General features: G+C 40.0%; 1 protein-coding gene across 2 annotated transcripts; it reads right to left on the reverse strand.

Annotated features, from left to right (window-relative positions):
- Positions 1-25,217, reverse strand: tbc1d9 (TBC1 domain family, member 9 (with GRAM domain)). 2 transcript variants are annotated; one of them, XM_039804668.1, is made up of 21 exons: positions 24,450-25,217; positions 15,447-15,557; positions 13,663-13,781; positions 12,804-13,032; positions 12,029-12,290; positions 10,993-11,200; positions 10,480-10,686; positions 10,182-10,346; positions 9,522-9,672; positions 7,148-7,362; positions 6,933-7,050; positions 6,563-6,848; positions 5,857-5,986; positions 5,499-5,597; positions 5,134-5,202; positions 4,496-4,736; positions 4,230-4,295; positions 3,761-3,847; positions 2,495-2,563; positions 1,979-2,082; positions 1-1,873 (listed from the first exon to the last, which is right to left on the reverse strand). In XM_039804668.1, the coding sequence occupies exons 1-21, from the start codon at positions 24,568-24,570 to the stop codon at positions 1,061-1,063; spliced, it is 3,870 nt and encodes a 1,289-aa protein (XP_039660602.1). In that variant the 5' UTR covers positions 24,571-25,217; the 3' UTR covers positions 1-1,060. The 2 variants fall into 2 exon arrangements, with proteins under 2 accessions (XP_039660602.1, XP_039660609.1); XM_039804675.1 differs by lacking the exon at positions 24,450-25,217 and adding an exon at positions 21,349-21,476.
- Positions 25,218-25,828: the final 611 nt, after the last annotated feature.

Raw genomic sequence — 25,828 nt, forward strand, 5'->3', positions numbered from 1 at the left:
TTTGTTCTGTGCAGCATCGGATCAATCATACTGTAACTTTAATTAGATGGAGTGATAGCCTACACAATGCATCAGAATCCAGAGTAAGAACACCTGGACATTTAAAATAAAAAAATATTCACATAAAAACAATCTGAATACAGCAACGTAAAAATGTACAGAGCAAAAAGGTTAAAATAGATTTTTTTTTTTTTTATATAAAAGGCCATAATATATTAGTGGACCACATTATGTTGTAAACATAAAGAAAGTGCAAGTTTCTCATTCAACACCTTTTTTTTAGTGTAATCATTTCTTAGGACACATGAATTCCTTAATCATCAGGTGTGAGTCGTTTTTCTTTCGAGTAAAAACAAAAGTTGTTTGCGATTACCAATAAACAAACATTATCCTGGGGAGTGAATGTTCAGGAAGTCGTGTGTGTGTGTGTGTGTGTGTGTGTGTGTGTGTGTGTGTGTGTGTGAAAAATAGTTAAAATCAACAGCCAAAGTGACACATTATGCACTAATACATGAAAATTCACTTAATCATTGAATTTTCACAGCTTTGTTTTGCATTTGTCCGTATTGTCGTTCCAAGAGAAACTGAAAAACATTTTGTGTTCAACAGCAAATGGAATCATAAAGTAAGGAAGCGATAGTTTGACCCAGATATAAGGTTAGGTGATCGTACGTAGACTATCAATATCCCAGTGTACTGTATCATGGACATTTACATCTACATAGCTTAAGAGTACTAGGGATTACAATATTAATACCTATGCATAATGTTTATAAAGTACGGCTACTACATGTACACACTGATTTCATCTGAGCAAACCCTAATATTAATGTCCAGTTCCCTCTTAGCAGGACAGAATCTAGTGATTGTTATAATAAAGATCTTTCACATCTGGTAAAATACATCGCTAAGAGCAGTTTTGGGTCACATTCATTCAACTATCATACACATACACCCACCTTCGTTGTCCTCTAAAACTCACCGAGACGGATGACTGATAATCGTGTTTCCCTTTTTAAAAAGTCTGTGTGCGTGTGTGTGTGTGTGTGTGTGAGAAATCTCAGCCAGAAAGCGAGATCTCATAGTCACTTGTTGACAGCAGGGGGCGGCCGACTTTCTGCACATTCTTGGCGTTAGTTATACAAGCCGCGACCTCCACTGGCTTCTCAAAATAATGCACCAAGGCCTGCTCGGTGAGCACAGAGGCCAGGAACTGCTCAAAAGTGATGGTCCAGTCTTTATCAATGCTCGTGCTGTGAGGCAGCCCTCTGTCGTGGGGTCCGCCGCCGCCGTGGGGCCGGCTACTTCTCTCACCGCTGGGGCCGTCGTCGCTGCGCACCAGCACAGTGTCGTCTGCGATGTCCTCGCACTGCAGCTTCTCGTCCAGCTCGTGGGAGCCAGCGCTGAGCACCGAGTAAGACGACATTGAAGTGTCATCTTTGGTTTCATCATCCGAGATGAGCATGGCAGATGAAGTGCCCGTGTCTTTGGGAGACGAGTCCTCCAGCCTGATGTCTTGCATAGACGGCAGCTGCTCGCTCCCTTCGTCCCCCTTCCCCTCCTCGCAGGGGCTGGCCTTGTTCTCCAGACTTGCAAGGGCAAAGCCGTCCCCCTGGCCCCGCTGCTGGAACATGCCATCCAGCACGGCCTCCGGGCTGCTTTTGGGATCTGTGGCGTCTCTCGCGCACATGCTCGGCCCCGACTCACCCTCCATGTTGTGGTCCCTTCTGCCAGAGGAGGAGAAGAGCTTTCCCACCTCTCCCATTTCCAGCAGCAGACTGGTGACTGTCGCTGTGGCGTGATACAGCTCCTGTTCTGCAACATCCTCACTGAACATGCTGTAGAGGGTCTTGCAAAGCTCGATAAACTGACTCTGGAGGAAATGACACAGTTCAGGGGTCAGTTATAGCCCACCCTACTACTTAGCTTCTTATGCACATACTGTGTATGACAACAGATACAGAGGGTGAAGTCTTACCTGATTCAGCTTGGGGAGGTCTTTTGTGTTTTCTAGTTTAGATTTTGTCTCCTGGTTCCACAGTTTCAGGTAATGGCGATATTCAGGAGTGTTGAGTTTCTTCACTGTAAGATGTACAAATAATGTGTTATTAACTCTTAGTATATTTTGTTTTTTAAAAGCATGTGGGTGCCTTTAATATCTGCTTGTTTCTGTATTGCGATTAAAGACTACGATATCTGCAGAGCTGAACCTAATTTGTGTTGTTGCATCATGGATATGGGTATATCCTGTATACACATAACTTTACAAACACGATCAATTGTGTTCAGTCCATGAAAATCACCCATATGTTGACCCAATAACATTTTGTGTGAATATAATAAGAGTTTTTTTATTGGCTGCTAATTGAGACTAAAAAGGTTATGTTATTTGAATGAGACTAAATGCTCATTTTAGATAAATGGGACTTTGTAGTGTATTGTATTAGATCTATACATTCAGGCTTTTATATTACTTTTGCTTTATGATGCTTACCTTTTTCAGTCTTAAATGTAACTCTGACAAAGCCATCGTCCCTCTCACTTCTGCACTTTGAGTCATGACCTGAAGAGAAAAGATCAAAATTAAAATGTCTTCAATTGAATTATAATAGGATTATTAAATTCCAATAGCTAGACTGAACTTTTAGCGCCTATCTATTAGCAGCATCCTCTATATTTTGAAGAGAAGCATATTAGATCAAACATATACTGTATTTTTGGGCGCCTGTATAGCTCAGTTGGTCCATATATAGAGGTTTACTCCTCGACGCAGCGGGCCGGGTTTGACTCCGACCTGCGGCCCTTTGCTGCATGTCATTCCCCCTCTCTCTCCCCTTTCATGTCTTCTGCTTTCCTGTCAAAATAAAGGCCGAAAATGCCCCCCCCCCCCAAAAAAAATCTTCTTTAAAAACATATACTGTATTTTCTTGCTTCCAAGCTACATGCTGCCTCTACTTATCTACACCCAGGACACAGGGTGTAGTGGAACAGTATAACATCAGTGACTTCTGAAGGTTTAGTTGTCCAAACATCAGCTTTCCTATCAGCAAAAGGTGTTTGAGGCATGTTCTCTCCCTTCTGCATATTTGTGCCAGCAAAATTTAACTTGGGAATATATTTGTTTTTGTGCCTGTCAGTGTGCACAATACAGGTTGCATGCGATGTCTGGGGTTTCAAGGTTAATACAACAACACTTTCCACAGCAAATCAAGACATTCCCATAATAACCACAAAAACAGATTCCACTCATGCAAATATTATGAATCTCAAGTCCTTTATATTATAATTAGCAACATCGTCAGGAATAACAGCACAACAAATGACTCGGGGGGTGAAATCTCTTCTGCTAATAATTTTTCACCATTTTTTACTTGCTCTTTGAATTGTTTGATAAGTGTATGTACTGGATCTTTACTATGCAACAGGAGGAATTGGGTTCAGAGCTGCCTATTGTTTTATTCATTACCTATTTTTTATTAAGTAATTTCTTTATTCATCTGAAATCTCAGATTTTTTATTTTATCTTGAGTTTATAAGGTAGAGGGTGGTGTCGTGGTCGGGGTAAGGTGTTTAAGAAATGTTACCATAGCAGGAAGGGGGTTGGGAAAAAGTGGGCCCACAGTATGGTGTGGGGACATGTTATATTGATAAATAATTATATTAAATCCTTGTGGTGCACCTGCATAATGTGCTTATAGGTAAGGATGTAATCAAAGCAACACAAATTTGATCACAAAAAAAGTTGATCTTGGGTTCTTACCGATGGACGTTCCTGGAGTGATGTCTTCAAAGAAATACTGAGTGGCCTCAAAGGCAGAGTCGGGCTCTTCCGGTTCATGAGTGTTTTCTGGGAGGAAAATTTAACTTGGCTTGTGAAAACATTCCGTCAACTTATTTTGTAATTCATTTCATTTTTATCCCAAATTTTAAAATTAGAAACATAAAGCTAGCCAAGTATTCATTAAGTTGACGACTGAATTTAAAATACAGTGAGTACTTTAGAAAGTTTTCTTTTCGGTCAGTTAACTCATAAAAAAAGCATGCTGATAAAAGTAATGGTATGAAAGAGATTTGCCCAGTGAAGTGAGACAAAGAGCTCAACATTTTCCACGGAGCCACCTCTTTTCTGTACAGCTAATAATCCTGCTTTACTAAAAAAATGAAATATTTTCCGCTGTGTCCTAAAAGACTTTTTCCGATAACACTGAACTGCATGGACGCACACTCACCAGGTATGACATGCAGCTTGTAGAGGAGCTTCAGCTTGTCAGTGAGGTCCCCGTGACACAGGACACCTAAAACACACCAACCAGCTTTATAGATCGGACACATCTGAATTGCTTCCAGATGGACACACCAGCTTGGATGCAATTATAACCTTACATAAGAATCATGACAGCGTGAAACATCAATTTGACAACTGAGCAGTTATGTTACAAACCATTACTTTCAAAGAATATTTACAAGGACCTACGCACAACCTCACTCTACTTACCCAGGCCACTGATGAACTCCCGAAAATTGATGAGGGCATCTCCGTTTTGGTCAAGGAGACAGAAGAGGCGCAAAGCCAGGGGGTCTGAGTGGGCTCCGTTGGCCCAGGGGAACAGCAGGTTGAACAGGCCTTTGAACTGCTCCATGTCGATGCGGTACTGCTCCAGGTAGGGCAGGCTGGGGTCGTGGCGCTCTGTGGGATTGCTGCTGCCGCCCCAGTAACAGCTGGTCAGGTGCTCCGCCTGAAGAGAGGAAAAGAGGGGGCAGAACTGTAAATTATAATATGCCAGTCAATATAATTTAAATAGAAGAAAAAAAAAATTGTATGTTTTGCTGAGTTTAAAGAGGCCAATTATAGATAAATGTGGCTAATAAACAATAACCACAGGCATAGTTGCATTCTGTCAAGTTTGAGAAATACAACACACACTTTGACATAATCTAAAATCATTAGGAACACTGTCATTAACAAAGTGGCAAATTAAGAAAAGCTTATGCTAGAGGAGTAAGATAGCTGGAGCACTAATGTCAAGATTCCCATGCCATCATTAATTTTCTCTGCAGAGACCAAATACCTCACCTTTAGCATGGTGGCAAAACAGTAAGTGGGAGCTGGAGGTACACAAAGCTGTAACTCACCTTGAAGAGCACATAGAGCTCCTCCAGCTCGTCAATACTGAAGGCAGTCTCTGTTACAATAGTCCTGACCTGAAATATATTATGATATAATTACATTAAGTAATAATAGAAGAAAGAGAGCATGTCAAGCGTGAAAAGAGAGCACAGGATCTTATAATGACAAGAATGTCATTTAGTGGGTTTCAAAAATCAAATCTAATTTGAGGAGACATTTTAAATTGTTCCATGTTGCCTGATTCCTGTTGTGCTAACTGCAGGACAGGGTTGAGTAAGAACATTATAATTAAAACACACGAGCGTACTTGTACACTTTCACAAACGTGTCTAATTCCAGTGTTAATAAGGGTAAATCAGTGGGTCCTTACCACGTTGCGTTTAGTTGTATCTTCAATGGTTTGGATGACTCTCAGTCTCTGTTTGAAACGCATCTGTTCAATCACATCTGCACGGATTGAACCAAATTTCTGACACAAAAGGAGAAGGACAAACGGAGAAATATATATAGGGTCAATTCAGCAGTGGTATTACTACTGGAAGTCGGTTATCACAGTGGAAACAACAAGTGCGGCTGGAGACAGTTTAAATCATTTGAACTGCATTTTATTGAAAGCTGTAACATTACAGCTCCCTTTAGAAAGAAAATCCCTGCACATCTCGAGAGCAAACGCAGAGGAGGACACCGGTTTACACATGCTCATCATCATCATCATCCCGGTTGAATACCTCGTAGGAGCTGCGGACCAGTTTGAAGATGTCGACCTCTGGATGCGGTTCTCCATTGTCTGTCAGTAAGGAGTGCAGGTGGGGGATGGGGGGGAGGGTGCTGTCCTTATTGGTCACACTGTCCAAGTATCTACAAAACAAGTGATTTACAAAAATTATCAAGAAATCTTTCAGGCTCGAGGGACAAAAATATCTGTTAAATGTTAAAATATTTTTTAGAGTTTTAGACAGTGGTGGAAAAAGTATCCAGATCCTTTACGTAAGAAAAAGTACTAATACCACACTGTAAAAAATTACAAGTTAAAGTCCTGCACTGAAAATGCACAAAACACAAAACAGTTCTGTCAATCAATTAAGTGTGATCATCTAATCATTTAATCTGGACTTGTAGGCCATTATATTGATGGGTAGTTTAATTTATAATAAAACATCATATTTTATAAACTACATGCGTTATGTGTGCAAAAACCTTAATTTGTAAAGTAACTAAAGCTGTCTGATTAATGTAGTGGAGTAAGAAGTACAATATTTCTCTAGAAGTAGAAAGTGGCATGAAAAGAAAAGACTCAAGTAAAGTACCTCAAATTTGTACTTAAGTACGGTACTTGAGTAAATGTACTTTGTTACATTCCACCACTGGTTTTAGAGGAGGGAAGAGTGAAGAATGATAAAAGGATATAGTATTGTCCCTTTTGCCTCTCCTTACCTGCCCAGTACGGTCATGGCCTCGCCGTCATCCTTGCAGCCCAGCAGCTGGTGGATGTTGGCGTGCAGCACGGAGAGCGCCAGCTGAAAGATGACTTTGATTCCGTCGTAGAAGAAGCAGTCCACCACCACCACGGCGCTCTCGAACGGCATGACCGACAGGAAGAGGGTGAGGAACCAGGAGAGCGAGATAGTGGAGATGACCCCGAGGTCCTGCATGCAGTCGTACAGCTGAGGAATGTACTCACGGGCGAGCTCCTCAAACACCCCCTGATCCACTAGGGCCCCTGGGGAACAAACAGGATGTTAAACAAAGAGAAAACTGGCAAATCAAACCCCCCTAAAATACAGAAGCACATGCACATACTGACCTACAACCCTAGTGTTGTAGTAGTCAGGCAGCATCCTCTCACAGAGCGCCACAAGCAGCCAAAAAGCCTCCTCTTCTTTGGCGTAGAGCAGCAACACAGATGTCACAATATTCATAGCCTTTGGTGTCGACGGAGAAGAGAGGAGAATTTCAAGTATTGTCAAGGCCTCCAAGGTTTCTGGCAGTTCATGTCAAAATCGAGGGGAGTGTGTGTACCTGACAGTATCCAATGTTGGGGTTTCTGAATGCGTAGGCTGTAAGGACCCTGCGGAGGGCAGCGATGCCCATCTCATTCTGAAAGGCCGGGTGCTCAGGGAGAGAGCGGTGCAGGTCCCTCTCTATCTCCTCTGTTGCCAGGTTGTATTTGCCCATCGACTTCTCCACCAGGTCTTCGTAGTATCCGGGATGGGTGGCCATCTCGTTGACCGTCCCTATGAAAAAACACATGAGTTCAAATGTCCTCAAAGATAACTACAAGAGCTATGGTAACAGTCTTTGTGATGGGGTTGATTACATGCAAAGCGGTCATTAAATATTTAAATCCTATAAGATAAGGCAGGGGAAATGTAAGTGCCACAGCAGCGAAGCACACAAAGATTTGCAGCAACTTTGAAGAAGAAAAATACTATATACATTTTAGACATCTACCACATACAAGTGAAGCATGAAAAAACATAAATGTTACATTCCAACAGGCTACAGTACATATGCATCAGGGCATCCATACTGGGATGTGATTCTGGAGCTTCTGCATCTTGTAAATGCAAAGGAGTAAACTGTTGTAATTTCACTAAAAGTACCCATGTTGTCACTTGTTAAAAGTACATGGTCCATTTTTTCTTTATTTTTTAATTCATTCACAGATGTATTCTTCTTTATGTTGAACCCTTAGTCTGTAACTACATTTGCACAAGTAAAAAAACAATAACACATCATACATTAATGGATAAAGAGCTGTACTGGTGAGATAAAAAAAAAAAAACTCAATTTATGAAGACATTTCACCAGAAAACAAAGGAAACAACTGCTGTAACTATTCCAGATGTCTAAACACGGCAAGCAAAGAAGGAGATCTCTGCTTCTATAGTAAACTACATAACCAATCATGGTAAACACCAAACCATGAACTGATTTTTATCTGAGTTTCAGTTACGTATTTCAGTTATGTAATCATTACACTCTTGTACTGGTAATTACATGCCTTAGAGACCTGTTCACTGGTTAACTGTACTTGACTTTAGTTAAGTGAATAACTTTCCAGTGAAACATGGAAAAAATCTTTATTTATTTTTTTAAATCAGTCCATGTTCTCCTCAGCACAGTTATCCACAAACTTCAATGTGCCTACTAATCTCTCTAAACTGGTTTTTACACCCTTTGTTCTAAAAATAAGAACAATAATAAGCAGGGTAAATCGTTTTCTTGGTGCTGGTGGTAAGGTTGACTAAGGTGAACACTATGCAGCTATGACAACGGCCAAGTGAGCCATAAGTGGGTCACTGGGGGGGGGAGAAGTTGTAGGTAACCCAGCACTGCTCGGTTGGGGATGAGTACTGCACCTGCTGCTACCTGACTGTGCCTGTACACAGGGAAGTGTGGTGTCACTAGCTACAGGTCCTCTGTAGAGTCTGCAGGTAATGGAACGTTTTCATTTAGCAGCACCATGTTTGGTGGTAAAGTTTAAAATGTTGTGTTCAAGTACTCATGGAAAATAGCATATGCTTGTGTATGAGCGGTTTCACAAAAATCAAGTGAGATCATTTGTTTTACTTCAAGCCCATTTACTATAATGAAAAACATAACTTATGTCGTGTCAGCAGGATTGTTATTGAATTCTCTTTTCATGTGTCAGTGAATGACCAGGTTGCCTTTCTCTGAGTATATACAGTAGTGGCATTATTGTACACATAAACATGTAACCTGATACGAACAACTGTGTGTGTAGTCAGCAGACATTAATAAATTGGAAAACACATTTTTAGTCGTAGCCCCTAAGTGTATTCTTTTGTGTTTATACACGCTGTACATTAGAATATATTTGATATTCAGTATTAAAACATATTGCAAATATATAAATCTTTCAAAAGAAACAATCAATTTTCAGTTGAGTGGCTGAAAAGTGGATTTGAGAAGTGAATTTATCATTTTAAGTAAAATATTTAGCTCTTTTCCAGATCTTGCCTCAGGTATCGCCTAGGCTAGAGCCAGCACTGAATGTTTGAAAATCAATTTCAGTCTTGAATAATCTGAATAGTTATGAACATTGTGTAATAAATAAAGTGGTAAATTAATCTTTACTATGTGTTTATACAGGTTGCAACACCAGAATACCCTTTGTTGTGGCAGTAGTATTCAGGCAATATTGGCTATTCCATTTATCTTTTTTTTTTTATCTTGTTCTTACATTGTGCATTTGTCAACAGGGTGTCTGTGGATCAACTACACCCGTGGAAAATATGTATCATGTGATGTTATGATCAAGTGTGAGCACGTAGTATGCAGGGCGTGGTCTCATTAGGTAAGTGTAAGACAGTTCCGTATGAACAGTGTGTGTTTACAGCATTCCAGGCCTCCCTGAACATTTGCTCACCAGAGAAAAGCAGCCAGAGCTCTCCTCTCATGCTCTCAGGAATGCCCTTGAGGACCAGCTCCTTCGTCTTCTCGGTGCGGTACATACACACTCCCTGTCCGTACTCAGCAAAGTGGTTCTTCCACGCCTGCTCCTTTAGGAACTCCTTCGCCTTAGCAAAGAGGAAAAAGTATTTCATGGAGATGCAGTAGCTCAAGTGCAATTACCGCAATTTTTTTTCTGTCAGATTTCTGCTTTAACTATATTATAGTTACTATTATAACTATTAACTATTAACTATTAGATTGATTTCTTGCACAATCCACAAAGCAAATACTGTAACATTCTATCATGCAGGGTCACAGTCCCATTGCATTGAGCTTAAAAACAGGTGTGGCTTTATTTATACATTGCGGGAAAAATAATCCAGCTAGGTGGCAGTTAGCAGCAATCCTCCATGCAGCTTTAATATCCATGCAGTGTAATGATGTGAAAATGGCTATTATGAAAAAGAAAGCAAAGAAATGACAATGTATTAACTTAGAATCCAAGGCTACATATAAATAATAGCTTTTAACAGAAGAAGAATGGATGAAAGTATTATTAAACTATGTTTAACTACCATGCTGGACAAGATGAAATGCTTTTAATTGTACTCGACAAAAGGTGCATTTAACTCACCAGTTTGGGATTGAACTCTTCAGGTGAGCGGCGGCGGTACATGGTCATGAGGGCTTGTGTGGCTGTTGGCACTCTGCTGTCGTTCAGGTTGAACGTACGCTCGCCTTCTGAGCTCAAACTGTGCTGTGGGCTGCTGGAGAGCAGGGATCCATGCTGGGAGGAAACCTGGAGGGGACAGACATCAGATTCAAGCTTTCAAATGGACACACCACAATTATTTACAGTATTTTACAGATTTTCTATTTACTCAAAGTAAACCAGGTATTTACGTAAGAAACAAAACAACAATTTGTTTTACCTCGTCATCGGAGCTGTTTAGGCTGCTGGTAAGCTCCCTCTCTATGTGGATCTTGGAGCTGGTCTGCTGCAGGAAGTCAGAAATCCTCTGGACCAGGAAGTCTCGATCCTTCAGATTAGCAAACAGGAAGGTCATACGATTCTTGGTACTGATGGAGAGCGGACTGGGAAGCACGTTGGAGCTGTCTGCCTTCTCCACGATGGTCACCTGAAGGAACGACAGAGAACAAATATACTATAAGTTTCCTAGCAACTGATTTACACCTTTACCTGCTGAGACATCCCGTACATTTCAAAAGGTTTAACGCAATTTAGTAATTGACTAGCGTTCAATGGAAAATAATATTAACTTTGTGTTTATTTAAAGTAACAACCCTCTACCAGACATTATCAGACACATTCACATGTTAGCAGTTAACTTCAGCTTATGCTATCATGTAGATAGAGACAGTTTCCAGTTACAGTGTTGTACATTTTATTGGCAAAAGCAACCAGACGGAGACAAACAACTCGCCTCTCGTAGCGGGATAATGAGGCTGCACAGCGTCTCCTCCTTGCTGGTGAAGCAGATGTAGTTGGTGGAAACAAACATCTGTCCCAGGATGTGCATCTTGTTAAAGGGGGTCCACAGGGTGCAGTCTGTGTGTCCGTCCAGTTTTTCATCTTTGGGCAGACGGAAGAGCGCCCGGTAACGCTCACTCTTCGCTCTCGCATCCAAATCTCTGAAGGATGGAAAATGTCATGTTAGATGACACAGTTTTGTAAATATATAATGTAAATTAACAGCTTGGTTTGACATAATCATAGTGATAAGGCAAAAAGGTGATACACCAAAAATACTTACTTTAATGAAAAATAATATGTGTAAAGTATACCCAGTTAAATTTATACACAGTCAACTGGATAGTTTCATTTCCTAAAGTTACACAATTTGGACGGAGACAATGAAGTGTCTGTGCAGATGCAGTGAAGTGTTATGCAACAATCATATAACCACAGACTGCAGCATAACCAAATCATGCTTACATAAAATGTTTTTTGATTGAGCAAAAATTTGATCTTGAGGCTATTCTTTAGGGCTTGCAGAGGCCAATTACTAGAGTTCAAAAACACACATTTATTTCCCAACAACTTTCCCAACTTTACGGTCATTGTATGGACACAACGGAATTACACTGGTGGCAATCAGTGCAGTAGCAGTAGTAAATAAAAAGATTAAAAAACAATAGGCATTGAACATAGTGCCCATATGGGCCTATGCGGAGTGTTTTCAGCAGCTACAGGTTGTTCTTTGTGTGTTTGTGTGCATGGAGGGGGGGGCGGGAGGGATGATGGTTTGCAACACATGTATGTCTTGCTTTTGCAGTTAAACTGTGAAACCTAAACTAGTAACACCATTTTAGACTTTCATCCTCGGTTGTTAAGTGTCTGGGTAACCAACTGCTCTGCCAACCACATGTTCAAATCGACTGCATGTCATAAACAGGCTTGAATGGCATTAATTATTGATGAGCACAAGCGTTTCCCGCTCCGCATCAGATCTTTCTCACCTCTTTAGTGCTGACACCTTCTTGGGTGACTTCTTCTTGAGCTTGGGCAGAGAGCGGTCCTGCTCGAAGCCTTTGTTGTCCAGGAGCTGACGCATGGCGATGTTGGCCAGCTGCTCCGCCAGCTTAAAGGTCTCGTTAATGTTGAGGAAGACAGAGAAGACGTGCTCGTTCATGCGGGTGCTCACCTTGATCGCGTCGGGCAGCAAAAGGGTGGCGCTTTTCTCCAACTGGGTGATATCTGCCCAACGCACCACCAGTTTGGCTGACAATTACAAAAAGTGAAGGTAGAGACATCAGTATATATAGACACAATAAAACAAACAGACTAAGGTAGCTCTCAGGATATGGTGTAAGACTTGCATGATGGTTCACCTTGAGAAGCATGCAAGAATACTAAAATTATGTTTGATATGTGGTTTAGATGTTGGTGTGTATCAACTTACTGCAATATAACTTGTGATAATAGTTTGGAGTCTCAAATATATAATACAGCCTTGAAAAAAAGAAATTTCTTCAGATATCTCCAGGTCAGAGATTCTTTTAATAAAGAAATTGGACGATAGTGGATATAGTTAAATATTCAAAGACTACAAACTCCAAATCAAAACTCCAAAAATGACAGTTCATATCACAATAAATGGTCAAAGAGATAGTTAAGGAAGATTGGAATAATATTTGTGTAAGTCAGACGAAGACAAGCTACTGTATATTTTGTGACTCCACGTCACCCCACCCATTTTGCTTAAAGACATAAAAAGTTGGGTCTATATCCAACCTTCTTTTCCTAGTAAGTAGGAGTAGAAGCAGAGGTGGTTGATGCTGAGGTAGAGCCATCCCTGTCGTGGCACCTTGCCCTTCCAGAAGCTGCAGGAGTAATAGTTAACCAGCTTTTCCTCCTCCGGCATACCAAACAGTTTACGAAACTTGGTGCTGGCCTCCTTGAACTTGTCCGTGTCATCGTCCTCTTTGACGTCGTGGTTCTTGTTGTACTCCGCAATGATGCCCTGAGGCAAGATGGACAGAGACAGAAAGACTAAATGAGCTGGGACATGAAACAGATTTTAAAGTGAGGAGCAGCAGCTGTCTATGATTGAGGTTTTAAATGTACAATTCCACATTGTTGTATGCATAGAGCATGGGCTACTACTGGTATCTGTCCCTGTTTCTACTTATATATGAAATATTTTGTTTTGCAGCCCATCTTGACCAGTGGCCATCTCTACACTTCTTTGTCAGATTCTCTTCAAATCAAAAAAAGACAGCACCACAGTCTCATAAACTGGCTGAAGGATGTTGAGGCACACCTAAGACTGAAGCAGAGAGAGAGGGGGAATGACATGCAGCAAAGGGCCACAGGTCAGAGTTGAACCTGCGGCTGCTGCGACAAGGACTGAGCCTTTGTAAATATGGTACATGCTCTAGTATATATATATATATACATTTTTTTTTTTTTTTACCACCACGCTCTACACTTTGAATGTCTGTGACCAACCTATAAAAAAAACAAACATAACAATGTCCGTCACTTCCATCTATAATGAACAACAATCACCTCACTATTTCACAGAGGACACCTTTGAATTGAAAGTCCAAACATCAAACTACATTTTTGATGGAACAGAGTGAGCAGTTACCTGGACTTTTCCTTTGACAAAGGTGGTAATGTCATTCTCATTCTCAAAGATGGAGAGCGTCTGCAGCAGGTTATGTTCCAGCCACTCCCAGTGCTCTGTGATCTCTTTGCGGGAGGTTCCTGCAGAGGAGTGAGAAGGGAGGGTCAGTGAACTCAGCCGCTCTTTTCATAGGAGGAACATGATGGTGTAATGTTTCAGAATTAACTGGCATTATAGTCATGATCTAGTACTGGGCCACACGTGAATTTATGGGAAATTACTATTGTATTCTTAAACAGTGAGGTGGGAGATCATGGAGGTAGAATACTGGAGGATGGGCTAATGATGGCAAAATCATCAGTGCAAATCAAATTTCTAGAACCAAGAGTAAAATAAAATGCATATCACACACATCCACAGCAACACTATAATTACCATTTTGTTACGGTTATCAGTGAGGTCAAAACTGATGTTTTTGTCTGCAGGAGAAACAGTTTGCAGTAATGGCTGCCACTGTGGACCATTATCCCTCAGCACTGCTGCAAACAGCCCTTCAGAGAGTGCACATTCACTAAATTAGCGAAGTCTGCCAGACTACTCCACTCTCCTATCTCTGGGCGGAGGATTTAAGAACTGAGAGGGAGGGGAGGTGGGGAGCCATTGCCATTTCAAAGGCTAGTCTTCTGTAGGCCTCCGTTTCAGATAGGGAGCACAAATAGTATTTCATATACACATTAAGTAGGGAACAGCTGAATTAAATACATGGTTGCAAATATACCCAAACAAAGTCATCTTTCCTAGTGTCTCACTAGGGTCCCATCTTCATTAAATATGAACCTACAGCTAATTACAGCAGTTTGATCCTAACATCATAATCTTATAAAGCGCCATCCATCCATCTTTGTCCGCTTACCCGGGGTCAGGTCACAGCCTGACCATCCTGATTTGTTATTTCGCATTCCCACAATGTGTGGGTTGCATTTTATTGGCTCTCAACGCCCACATATATGCACATAAAGCACAGTGGAAATCACTGGTTCAAGCATCTCAAATGTGATCATTTGTTGATTTCCGTTGTCTTTTCTGATAGTAAATACCTTTCAGGTTTTGGACTGTTTGTCAGAGAAAATAAGCAGTTTGAGTGTGTCAACTTACTATAGGAAATTGCCATTTTTCACTTACATTTGATTAACTAAGAAACTAATCAGCAAACTAATTGATAATGAAAATAACTTGCTTAAGTTGCTGCCCTAGTTTTGTGTTGGAAATATCAAAGCTTTTTTTCTAAAATACAGCCTGTGGCTGCTACTTTGCATTATTTACTGCTACACACTGTCTCTCACTGTAGATAAGTAAAGCTTTGCATACATAGAATATGCAGATTATATTGTTGTGAGACACCAGCAGATGACATGAAATCATAATGAAACCCCATCCAGTAATTAGCAGTAAAACACAACATCCACTCATATTTGAGCATCGATTCCTGCACCCGATCCTGTAATCCTGCCCTTCAAAACCACCGGGGCATGATGTAATGCTTGGCATTCAGCAGCTAGCATGTGAAAAGGCAGGATGTTGGAGCATTATGTGTTGTGTGGTGGCTGGGGGAGGGATGTGCAGGGGGTGAAAACACAGAGGGGTCTATACTGGAGAAACATATATCTGTATAACTAAAATGTGCAGAAAAAAAAGCACCTCAAGTGGTATAAATCAACTAACTGAATTATCAAATGAGACTTGAGATAGTGGCTTGCTTTCCTTCTAATACATGTGTTCGAGCTAAAGAGTGAAAGTGCACATACCATGAGCAATGATCCAGTAAACTAAAGAGTCAGGAGTCTGGTAAAGGATCCTATATGGAGCCATCCGAGCACTGGAGTCCAAGACGACGTCCAGGGTCCCAACCAGCAAACCTGTTAGAGCCCAAAACACTGTTATCTTTTGTGATTAACAATTTCCTATTTATTTTGAACATGAACACATCCAACCCCCCCCCCCCTTCCCTTGGTCATCACCACCCACCCAGACAAAAATCAAGAATCTGACATAGATTCAAGACCATTCAACAAAAATAGATAATAAGCCATAATCCTAATAAACATGTATAAATGACAACACCATAAGCCCATCATACATGTCTCTCCCCAGCACAAAGCTTCTTAGGATCCCTCCAGAAAGCTCAGGTACTTTCCCCATTTTTTATACGACATTAACGCCGCCACCCTAGGCATCTCACAAGCCCACTCCTGGATTGACGGCACCCCTTTATTCTTCCATCCCCTTAAAATTCCTAGACCTTATTACAGGACCATAGGACATGAACAACATACTTTTATTAAAGACTGAGAAACAAATACTTGAAAACACTTCAGAGCTTTCCCCAGAGGCTAAATAAAAAATGTCTTGCGTGTGTCCAAAAACAATAAAAACCTCACACTCTAAAATGAACCATTAATCACGATACAAGTTATCCAATAAATGTGTTCAGCTGCGAAACAAAAGACCATGTGAGAGGCCTAAGAAATAATAAAAGAAAGTGCATTAATACGTTCAGAACATTTTGTTATGCTTAAGCAAAAGGGGAAACCCATGAGGTCTGGTTATTTAACATTTGAGCATATGAAAAACATCCTGCGACTGGAATGTCAATGCCTTACAACGAATGCATTTGGTAACTTGTTAGACTGATCTGCATTAATTTACCTCTGAGACATGATAACTAATTGTGATTTTGGTATTTGAAGCCAGGTGATGAATGAAGGCAGATAACCACGGAACTAATTGAGAGGCTGAGAAGGTGATAAAAGATAAAAGTCACCTGACAAAAGAATGAGATGAATTGCAATAATGAAGAGCTGTGATGCATGCATCTAAAAGGTTTAACAGATGTCAGCGTTTCTCCGAACAGAGAATTTGCTGCCAGCAAGGAAAACATGAGTTGTGTCCCTAATCCATACTACATACTGATTTCAGGCTGTTTTTTTAGTGTATAGTGTGGACAAAATTAAGTATATTCAACCACACAGCTTGCATACTTATTAACGCTTGATTTTTGAATGGGATGATGCTCTCACAATGCAACGCACAAAAGGAATTGGAGGAGCTGGAAAGATTTTAATAAATTGTGGATGGTGGTGAAATAGAAACATAAACCCTACAGCCTCTTAAAGACTAGTCTAGTTTGGGGGGCCAAAGGGGGGTCCAGGCTTTATATTACAGGGGAACTTCCCCCTGCCCCCCCTTTAGAAGTGCCATTGCACGTAATCCTGTCAATTTAAAGTGTTTAAAAATGTCGATGTTTATGGTTTCTAACTCCCAACCAGTATACTATGGTGATTAGTATGTAGTATAGATGTGGGAAACAGTGATAAATGTAAACAATGCAGGTTTTAAAATATTTAAAAACATACACTTGTGAATGTTTTATGGAGGAAGAAAATAATATTCGACACACGTCAAGGACTCAGACAATGCTTTTTGGTGAGAACAAGAAAACTTCACAGGATACCTTTAGCAACTTATTAACAGTTACATATTCAGAGCTAATAGACTATTGTAAGAACCCTTTATTAATGACTTACTGACATTTCTATTTCCAGATGATTTACACATTGACTTGAAATTTAGAAACCTGCAGTTGGCCAACTGCCATTGTGATACCATTTTCCGAGCTGTTGTTAGTTGTGAATATTCTTCTTAGTTCAGAGTAGGTATGCGTTCAATTGCCATAAGAGACAGGTTATTTTTGTTCAGCAGCTCGTCAGGCCAAACACAGTATGAGTCACACAGAGAGAGGATGAGTGGGAGGAAGGGGAGAGAGAGAAGACAAGCGACAAAGCTGAAATGTTTTTTTCAGAAAAAAACAAGTCTTAATAATAAAAGAATTACATCTGCATGGTTAAGACCCACTGACCCTCCCATCATTCAAAGACCTTACAAACCTTCACTCTTGTGTCCCTTCTTTCCTCCTCATGTCCATTCTTCTCTGCCTTCCTCCACACATCTTCGATTATAAGTCCTCATCAGCCCCTCTCACCATTTTGTATCGATGAACACTCAAGAAAAGCACCAATAAAGCAACTTGGGCTTCAATAAATAGCTGGTAGACCATGGCGTCTCTTAAACTGACAGACAGCTAGATGGTGAATGTCATGTTTTGAGCACTGTCATTAGAACTACTATGCATACATGATACTAGTTTTTCCACTTGTATTTGTAACCACTTAACCGTTTCCCCAGGGCTGAAGAAGTCAATCAGCTAAAGTGGAGTCTGACACTGAAAATAATGAGCTTATTCAGTCTGACACTTTGAGTCCCTTTGTGAGAAACAAACAACGGTTGTGAGTGTGAAGACAACTTCCTCTTTGACAAAAGAGAATCACGGGGTTTAAAACAGTCATATAACCAAAAGGTTCAAGTTCAAACAATTGCTCACACGGTGACCTCAGAAAGCTTTTAATGGGTTACCCAGTTAGCTTTTCTCTCAAAATAGGGTTGCAGTGAATGAAAATTGACATTTATCATACAATGTACATTTGCGTATCCACAGTATTATAAAACATATATATTTTCAAAAAGGGAGATCTTTTACACAAACTTCCATTAAAAAAAAAAAAAAAAAAAAGAGTAGTTATTATAAAGCATTTGTTCAACCAAAAAAAACTCCTTTCAGGGTCATTGTTCTTTTTCTTAACATTATCAACTGATAGTAATTACTGTATACTGTATCATTTTCTGAGACTGTTATCATACCGTGAAAATGTTGCAACCCTACTCTCAAAATACTTTTAAATAATTCCAAAGAGAGAGCAAATGCGAGTATCTGCTTTTTCTTGACATATTGTGGTTAAAAATTCATGAAAAGCAGCTAATTTGGACTTTGCTGTACAGCATGCAATGAATGGTTCAGCCTACAACATGCGAGTTGAGGTTTAACGCCGGAAAATTGGTTGTTACGCACAAGAAAGGAGACCACTGAAGGTTTGATACCACTTGACACCCACCCTGTCACTCCTACAGTAAGACTGATATAATTGAAAACCAAAACAGACAGAAAGACAGCGGTTTCTTAACCAGTGTGGATTGTACATGAGTTGTTGTTTATTTACAACCGGAACCACGAACATCACATGCCTCTGCAGCATTAACTCATTACACCAAAGTCCATGTGACTGTTTGTTCCATCTCACAACTCTGCCTTACATATATAATTTCCTTCCACATGCTATATGAGTGGGTGCACAAAACAAAGACAACACAAAGCTGTGATGGTTGCATTTTCTGTCTATGGAATGAGCAGAACAAGCTATAAAATCATTTGATGTCTCAATGAAAGAGCAGCAGACCAAACCAACAACATCAAAAAAGCAGCTTCATATCTTTTGTTTATGCCTAAACATCTTGGAGCGGGGTGGTGGATGGTTGCTGGGTTAGGATGTTTGCATTGGGCACAAAAAGGAACACAATCTGCCTCAGACTTAAAATCAATACAGCTTCAGATAACAGAAACCGGAGACAAGCCTGAATCATCATCACCATCATCATCATTATCACATGCAAGTCTCATTGCCTCCACATATGCAATGCTATGTATTTAACAGCCTCTCCACCTTTTCTACATCTACAGTATATCAACATGAAACAAGTCCTATAGTTCAAAGTAACCGTGTGACCTACAAAAGGACAGGTCAGTATCTGTCTGTTGTCCATACTGACATGACACACCTCCAGTCAAACATACAGTAATTATTACCAGCAAGCTCGTGTTATACATTTTACATTATACATATTGTGAAATGTTATGCTGTCAAGTGTCAAGTTGCATAACAACTGACACGATGGCCTGATTCTGAAGTTATTTACAGTCTGATGAATGCAGGTTTTGTTCCGTCTTATTCCCTTTGCTTCCTCACAGAACATACTGACAAATAATGGTCATGGCCACATATAGACAACAAAAGCCACTTGAACACAAGACGTCCTTTCCAATGTCCCTCCAGCTCTGCACTGTCCCACAAAACACTGTGTGCATTGCAAACTCTGTTATTAGATAAGAAGACTGCAAGTTAAAAGCTGGTAGTTTATCAGGTTATATGTGTCATCCTGCAAATTACATTAAACATGAAACATGAAGCAGTTAGTGTAGACCAGCTTTGTTAGGTCAAATTGTATGTATATACTTTTTTTTTTTTTTTTAAACAAACAGTTGTACACTTTGCATTAAAAGCGAGCAGTGGAAGTTAATATGACTTAGGAAATTTACAATGAAGAATATTTTTCTACAACACTAGAATATGATGCGTAAATATATCTTTGACTCTGTTTCTCTCTCTCTCTCTCTCTCTCTCATGGGCTAAAATATAAATTTCCTAAGTCATATTAACTTCCACTGCTCGCTTTTAATGCAAAGTGTACAACTGTTTGTTTAGCAAATGACAAGAGACTCATTGAATGCTTTCAGTTAAGAGCATTAGTTCGTAAATGTATATTTTTTGATCAATCATTCAGTCGGTCCTCTGTTATCTGCCACACTTTTTTTTTTTTTTTTATAAACAGAGGACGAGTTTCCTTCTTTACGTTTACTTCTTTGCTCCCTTGTATATATGTACATAGAAAAGAAAGACACTGAAGAAATTTAACTGTAAAATCTAGAAACTATAAAAGATAATTAAGTGATAAATATAATGCACACTGTAAACATGAATGTAACAGAGTGATATGCAGTTATTTCCCCCCAGCAAAATATAAGCTCAAAAACCATTGGGGTGTCCTCTCCCTGTTGTTACATGAATGTACAGTAGCCTACAACACTAGATAGTTACTGGTCCAGTGAACTAAGTCTATATTTTAGGAGGATAGAACAATTAGGATATGTTCTTAAAATTGTATTATTATTATTATTATTATTATTATTATTATTATTATTGTCCCAGTTTACTGGACAACACAGATTGTGTGCTAAGAATGCCAAATACAATGCACATGGAAGAGGAACATAAATGATCCTTTATTGTTAAAAGAATTAAAAAAAATAATAATAATTGAATTATTCAGTATTCATCAAACTTCTAACAACAATATGAACAGCAGTCTTCATACAGCAATTTAACAGTAACAATGTCACATGAATAATTATAAAAAAGGTCAACTTTAAATAATAACAGTACTTAAATGAACAGTAATATGCACCAGTTGTATTTTAATGCAGGCTGATAACAATAAGGTAAAAACCCCTGCTGAGTGAACAGAAAAGGCTCCAGGATTAATAAATACTGGCTGTTAGCCTGGTCAGGACCAGGATAGCTGTAGAGAATAAATCTCCATGGTAACTTAGGTGCCTCTGCTTTTGTGAAACTGAGTAAAGGCTAAAATTGGGCCAGGATAACTGGGAAATCTTGGTTTTGTGAAATACCCCTCAGGTCTAAGAAATGTGTAGAATGCATTTCCTTCTGCATAAAACATCTGCAAAGATGATTTTTCTTAAAGTTTCACACCTGCATTGTTTACATTCATCTTTGCTAACTTTCAATGTTGTACTTTTGCTGGGCCACTGCTGGATTTATTGGTGCATCACTGCCACCAGTTAATCAGTGGAGTAGTATAATAATAACAACAACAACAACAACAACAACAAACAACAACAACAACAACAACAAGTATTGCGTTGCCTGCACACAACAATAAACAAAACTGGGATCTACTCACCTATAGTAAAAACATCGCTCCATTAGATTTCTACTGTTCCAAATCTCCACAGGTTACCTTTAAATCTCAACTGACAATTACAGTACTATTCTCTGAAAGCATAATGGTACGAACACCATTAATATTAATAAAACAAAGAAAAGACTTGCAGCCTCCTTTTCTCAGGCTCTGGTGAGTTCTTGTTTTGGCAACACAAAGTGTGCTAAGTGGTGCTAGAGGATGATGTCATTGTTATGTTATGTAAATGCTGAGCTTGCTGACTTGTACTGTGTGCCAGTTGGCGCTTGGCGCCCAGACATACTGGCACTGCCCACAAGCACTTCTTCCAGGGAGAGGGTAAACCAATCAGCTGCAGCAGGACGGAGCATTTCACAGAGCCAGGCACAAATCTGCTGTTCTGTTCAACTTAACAGGGCTTGAGTTCCGATGTCAGAGCTGGCAGAGGGCCAATGAGGTTTGGTGAAAAAAGGCAAATGTATATTTGCTTTGCCCCACCAAATCGCTGCTCTCTTATTTTCAAACATAATTTACCAGAGTGGCAACACTGTGAAACATCAGTACAGTAGCAGAGATGGACAGTTGCCGAATGTATGCAGTTCCTCCAGAGAAAAATGACAAATAATTAACTCTTGTAAGGGTGAAGGGTCTTGTGGGTTTTAAACACGGAGACAAAAAAAATGGATGGGTATCTGGTTGCACATCCAAGTTCCCCAAACAATCCCTGAGTCTGACAAGTCAAAGAGAGGATCTTCTAAGACTTTTGGGTCACCAAATGTCCTTCAACTCTACACCAGTTTTATGTTAACTCCAGTTCTCATTTATCTGAACTAACCTTATAAAGGAATCCTCATTAAGGAGCATTTGGAACCCTCAAATAGTAAACTATTGTAGTTTCCCTTTAACACCCAAAAGCTTAAAGGATAATATAGAAGTTGAATGAATGAGTGCTCATTAAAGAGGGTCAAATATGTCAAAACTTAATGCTTAATTTAAGCCTTTATTAGTCAGACTATGGTTGGTAAATATGACAATGTATACCTTGAGACAATAATTTGCCATACTGTTCAAACCCCTGCATGCATGATATCCCTCAAATATATCTAGTTATTTTTGGCCACCATTGCTTTATACTAATACTTTATTCAAAAAGGTTTTTGCATTAATATGATGAAGTACCTTTATTTGTAATGTATCTTTTTAACTTGATTAACCGAAAACAGACATTCCCATCGGGTTATCTTAACCATATAAGGTTCAGTGTTTCCCAAGCTGCTGGTCAGGACCTCCACAAAGTCAATCTAAGGAGGTCACAAGAGAAATACAGGCGTGAGAAATAAAAAAAAATTAAAAAAAAATCTGATACTAATCTTTTGTGTGTAAAACTCACTATAGATTTTATCTACATCGCCCAGTCCTGAGTCAGTCCTCAGTGGCAGAGATTTTACTCTTATCATAGGAACTGGTGTTGAGGCTCATGAGCAGTGACACTGACAGACACAGAGTGAGAAAATCTCAGCAGGGAACAGAAACTGAGCTGATCAACACGGATCCATCAGTGACAGAGGCATCATTTTCACTTTAGGTTTGAATAAAAAAACAAAAGAAACAGCCTTTAAATATTCATGATTTCCATTGCTATAAATTACATTTGGCTGCACATGTTAAGATTAATGTACTTAATTACCAGCTGGGCAAGAGGGGCAACTTCGCTGGGACCATCAGGGGCCCTCAAAAGCCCAAGGTTCTGTGTGCGGCAATTGGTTTGTGATAACTTACTTTATTGTAAGTTTGTTTTGGAATATGGAAATATCACTGACATCATATGGTCCTTGAAGTTATCTCCTGATCTTAAAGCATTGGGCCAAAATGTAGCATCGCAACCTTCATAAACCAATATATAATATTTTTGTTCAAATAAATTACCACACAGCACATGTGGGGCCATCTCATAGTTCATTGTAGTAAATTACATAGGGTAGCATTTGGAGATTTATATGGGCCCAGCAGCAAATTTTTGCAGGCCAAGTTATCTATGTCTGTCTTAGATGTAAATGTCAAAATCAGGACCCAAACAATTCTCTTCTATTAAAGTTTTTCACATACCCAAATATGTATGATTATCTCAAAGATGTTAAACAACATCTCTTCTGTTACATTTGAGGAAGTGCCACTCTTTGTGATGAATTGCAACCAAACGGATTCAGGTTAAAGAGTGAACCACATTTCAAAATTCAGAGAGAAAACAGGACAGTGGGCTGTTAACTGTAAACCTCCAACAGTCATTTCCATAACCTGCCTCCCTCCTCCTCATCCTCCTCATGCTCCTGCTGCTGCTTGACCCATTTTGGATAGAATAAGCAAGAGAGGAGGAGTGAGAGAAGGAAGAAGGGGAATGATTCAGCATGAACAAGCAAACAGACAAATAGATTCACTGTTGTTAAGGCTCCACAGCTATTAGCAGCTGCACGAGAACGACAACTACTATTGTTTGCATTGTTGTAATGGTTGAAATTAAATTTTCCTTGCAGGCAGGGATAGTCTGCCACTTTACAAGATAGTGTGACCTAATTTCTGGAGTAGGTTTTATATGATCTGAGATTAGATGTGCTGGACTTTGTCCCTTGATACTTGGGAAAGGTGTATCCTTTATTAGGCTCAAGCAGGCTGATAGTGTGAATAAATCAATCAGTAAAGAAAAGTACTCAAATCATCTTTGCTAACATACACAAAGGCCCATGGCAGCTGATTGGTCATATGACCCTCCTCACATTATCCTGTCCATGTGTTTCCCTATGTCAAACATCAGCACACTCCACCTGACATACTGTAGGTAAAAGGTAATTTATTGTCACATACACATACATGTAGCGAAATTCATTCTCTGCATTTAACCCATCCCTCAAAGGAGCAGTGGGCAGCCATTTACAGCGCCCGGGGACCAAATCCAGAGCTGAGCCAGTGCCTTGATCAAGGGCACTGACTGGAGAACCTAGTACGTGTTTACGGTCACTCAATTTTATTGATTCATCATCAATAACCTCTGAATTTAAATAAAACGTGTTTTTGCTGATGATCCATGACAGTTTAATAATAGGACTCACCCGCCAGACCTCCGCCTCCATCCCCGTGGCCCTTCCGTTTCTGGAGGATGAAATATGGATTTGCTCTCTCGGTGATCCATAATGCGCCCGCCAGTAACACATCTTCGGGACTGACCCACATAATTCTCCTGTTTTTCAAGGGAACATTGAACACAGAGGGCTGCTGACGGCGACTATCAAACCAGCAGGGTTAGGCTATTCAATTATTAAAACACCGATGTAGGCCTGCTATTCTCCTCCTGGACCCTTGAATTATCTTCCACTGTTGGCTGTCCGTGCAGAAATTAAGACGAGCGTGCAAGTGTTGCTATAATTAAACCAGCCAGGCACGGCTCGGATCGGATCGGCCTTCAATATATGGAAGTCCAACACCAAACGTCGTGCACACAAACCTTCTCTTGCAGCACCAACCTCTTGTGTGCAACACAGGCTCTTAAATAAATGAATATGTTTGAGGTTTCGCAGGTAGCCTGGCTCGGTTTGGATCAGGCTTTGTTGTCCATATACTTCGTGGCAGGTGCGATCCCGTCAGTGTCGAGGTTTGTTGATAAGCAGCGAAAACCTCGTGATAGTCAGTCGGCCAAAATGAACAGCAAGCGGTCTATCTGCTCTCCAAGCTGCGATGCCTGTCCGTGTACTGAAGCAGAAAGACGACACTTATAGACAACAACAGTAAACCCGACAGCAGTCTTCTTCTTCTTCTTCTACTGCTTCTTCTTCTTCTCCGCCTCCTTCTCTCTGCTGTACCGCTGCCGCACGCAAATTGAAGCGAGGCGGACTGGGCACCGCGCGACGTCAGCGTGCGGGAGGTGGAGGCGCGTGAGGAAATAATAAATTAATTAATTAGTTAAAACATTAAATTCAGGTTATGAACTACGCATCTTTTATTCGAACATTCATCTCGACTTCTGTGTTAGTTTTTGTAACAAATCCACACCGTGAACAATAGGCCTATATACAATATATACAATACATATATATATTGTTCAATATATATTGTTCACGGTGTGGATTTGTTTACTTATTGATGAGCAGTATTCAAAGATCTGCCCTGTCTTTCCACTGTGTCACTCACCTCATGGAGTTGTGGGCTACTACAGTCTATAACCATGGCAGTTGGAAACTCTATGTGAATCAGGCAACATAAACATTTCCTCTGCTTTGTTTCCATTAAGTATTTTTGAAAAACGCTAGTGCCAGATTAACCTGCTAACCTATAACACCACTATACATGCATACATATACAAAATGCTGAAGTCATTTTACAGCTTTTACTATTTCAGTTAGAAATTGTAATTAATATAAATCATCAAATTGCCACAAAGTTATTGCCACATCAATATCCTGGGCCCGGCTGGGACACTTGAACAGCAGCCTTT

This window comes from Perca fluviatilis, chromosome 1 (assembly GCF_010015445.1).
Source record: "Perca fluviatilis chromosome 1, GENO_Pfluv_1.0, whole genome shotgun sequence".
NCBI classification, from domain to species: Eukaryota; Metazoa; Chordata; class Actinopteri; order Perciformes; family Percidae; genus Perca; species Perca fluviatilis.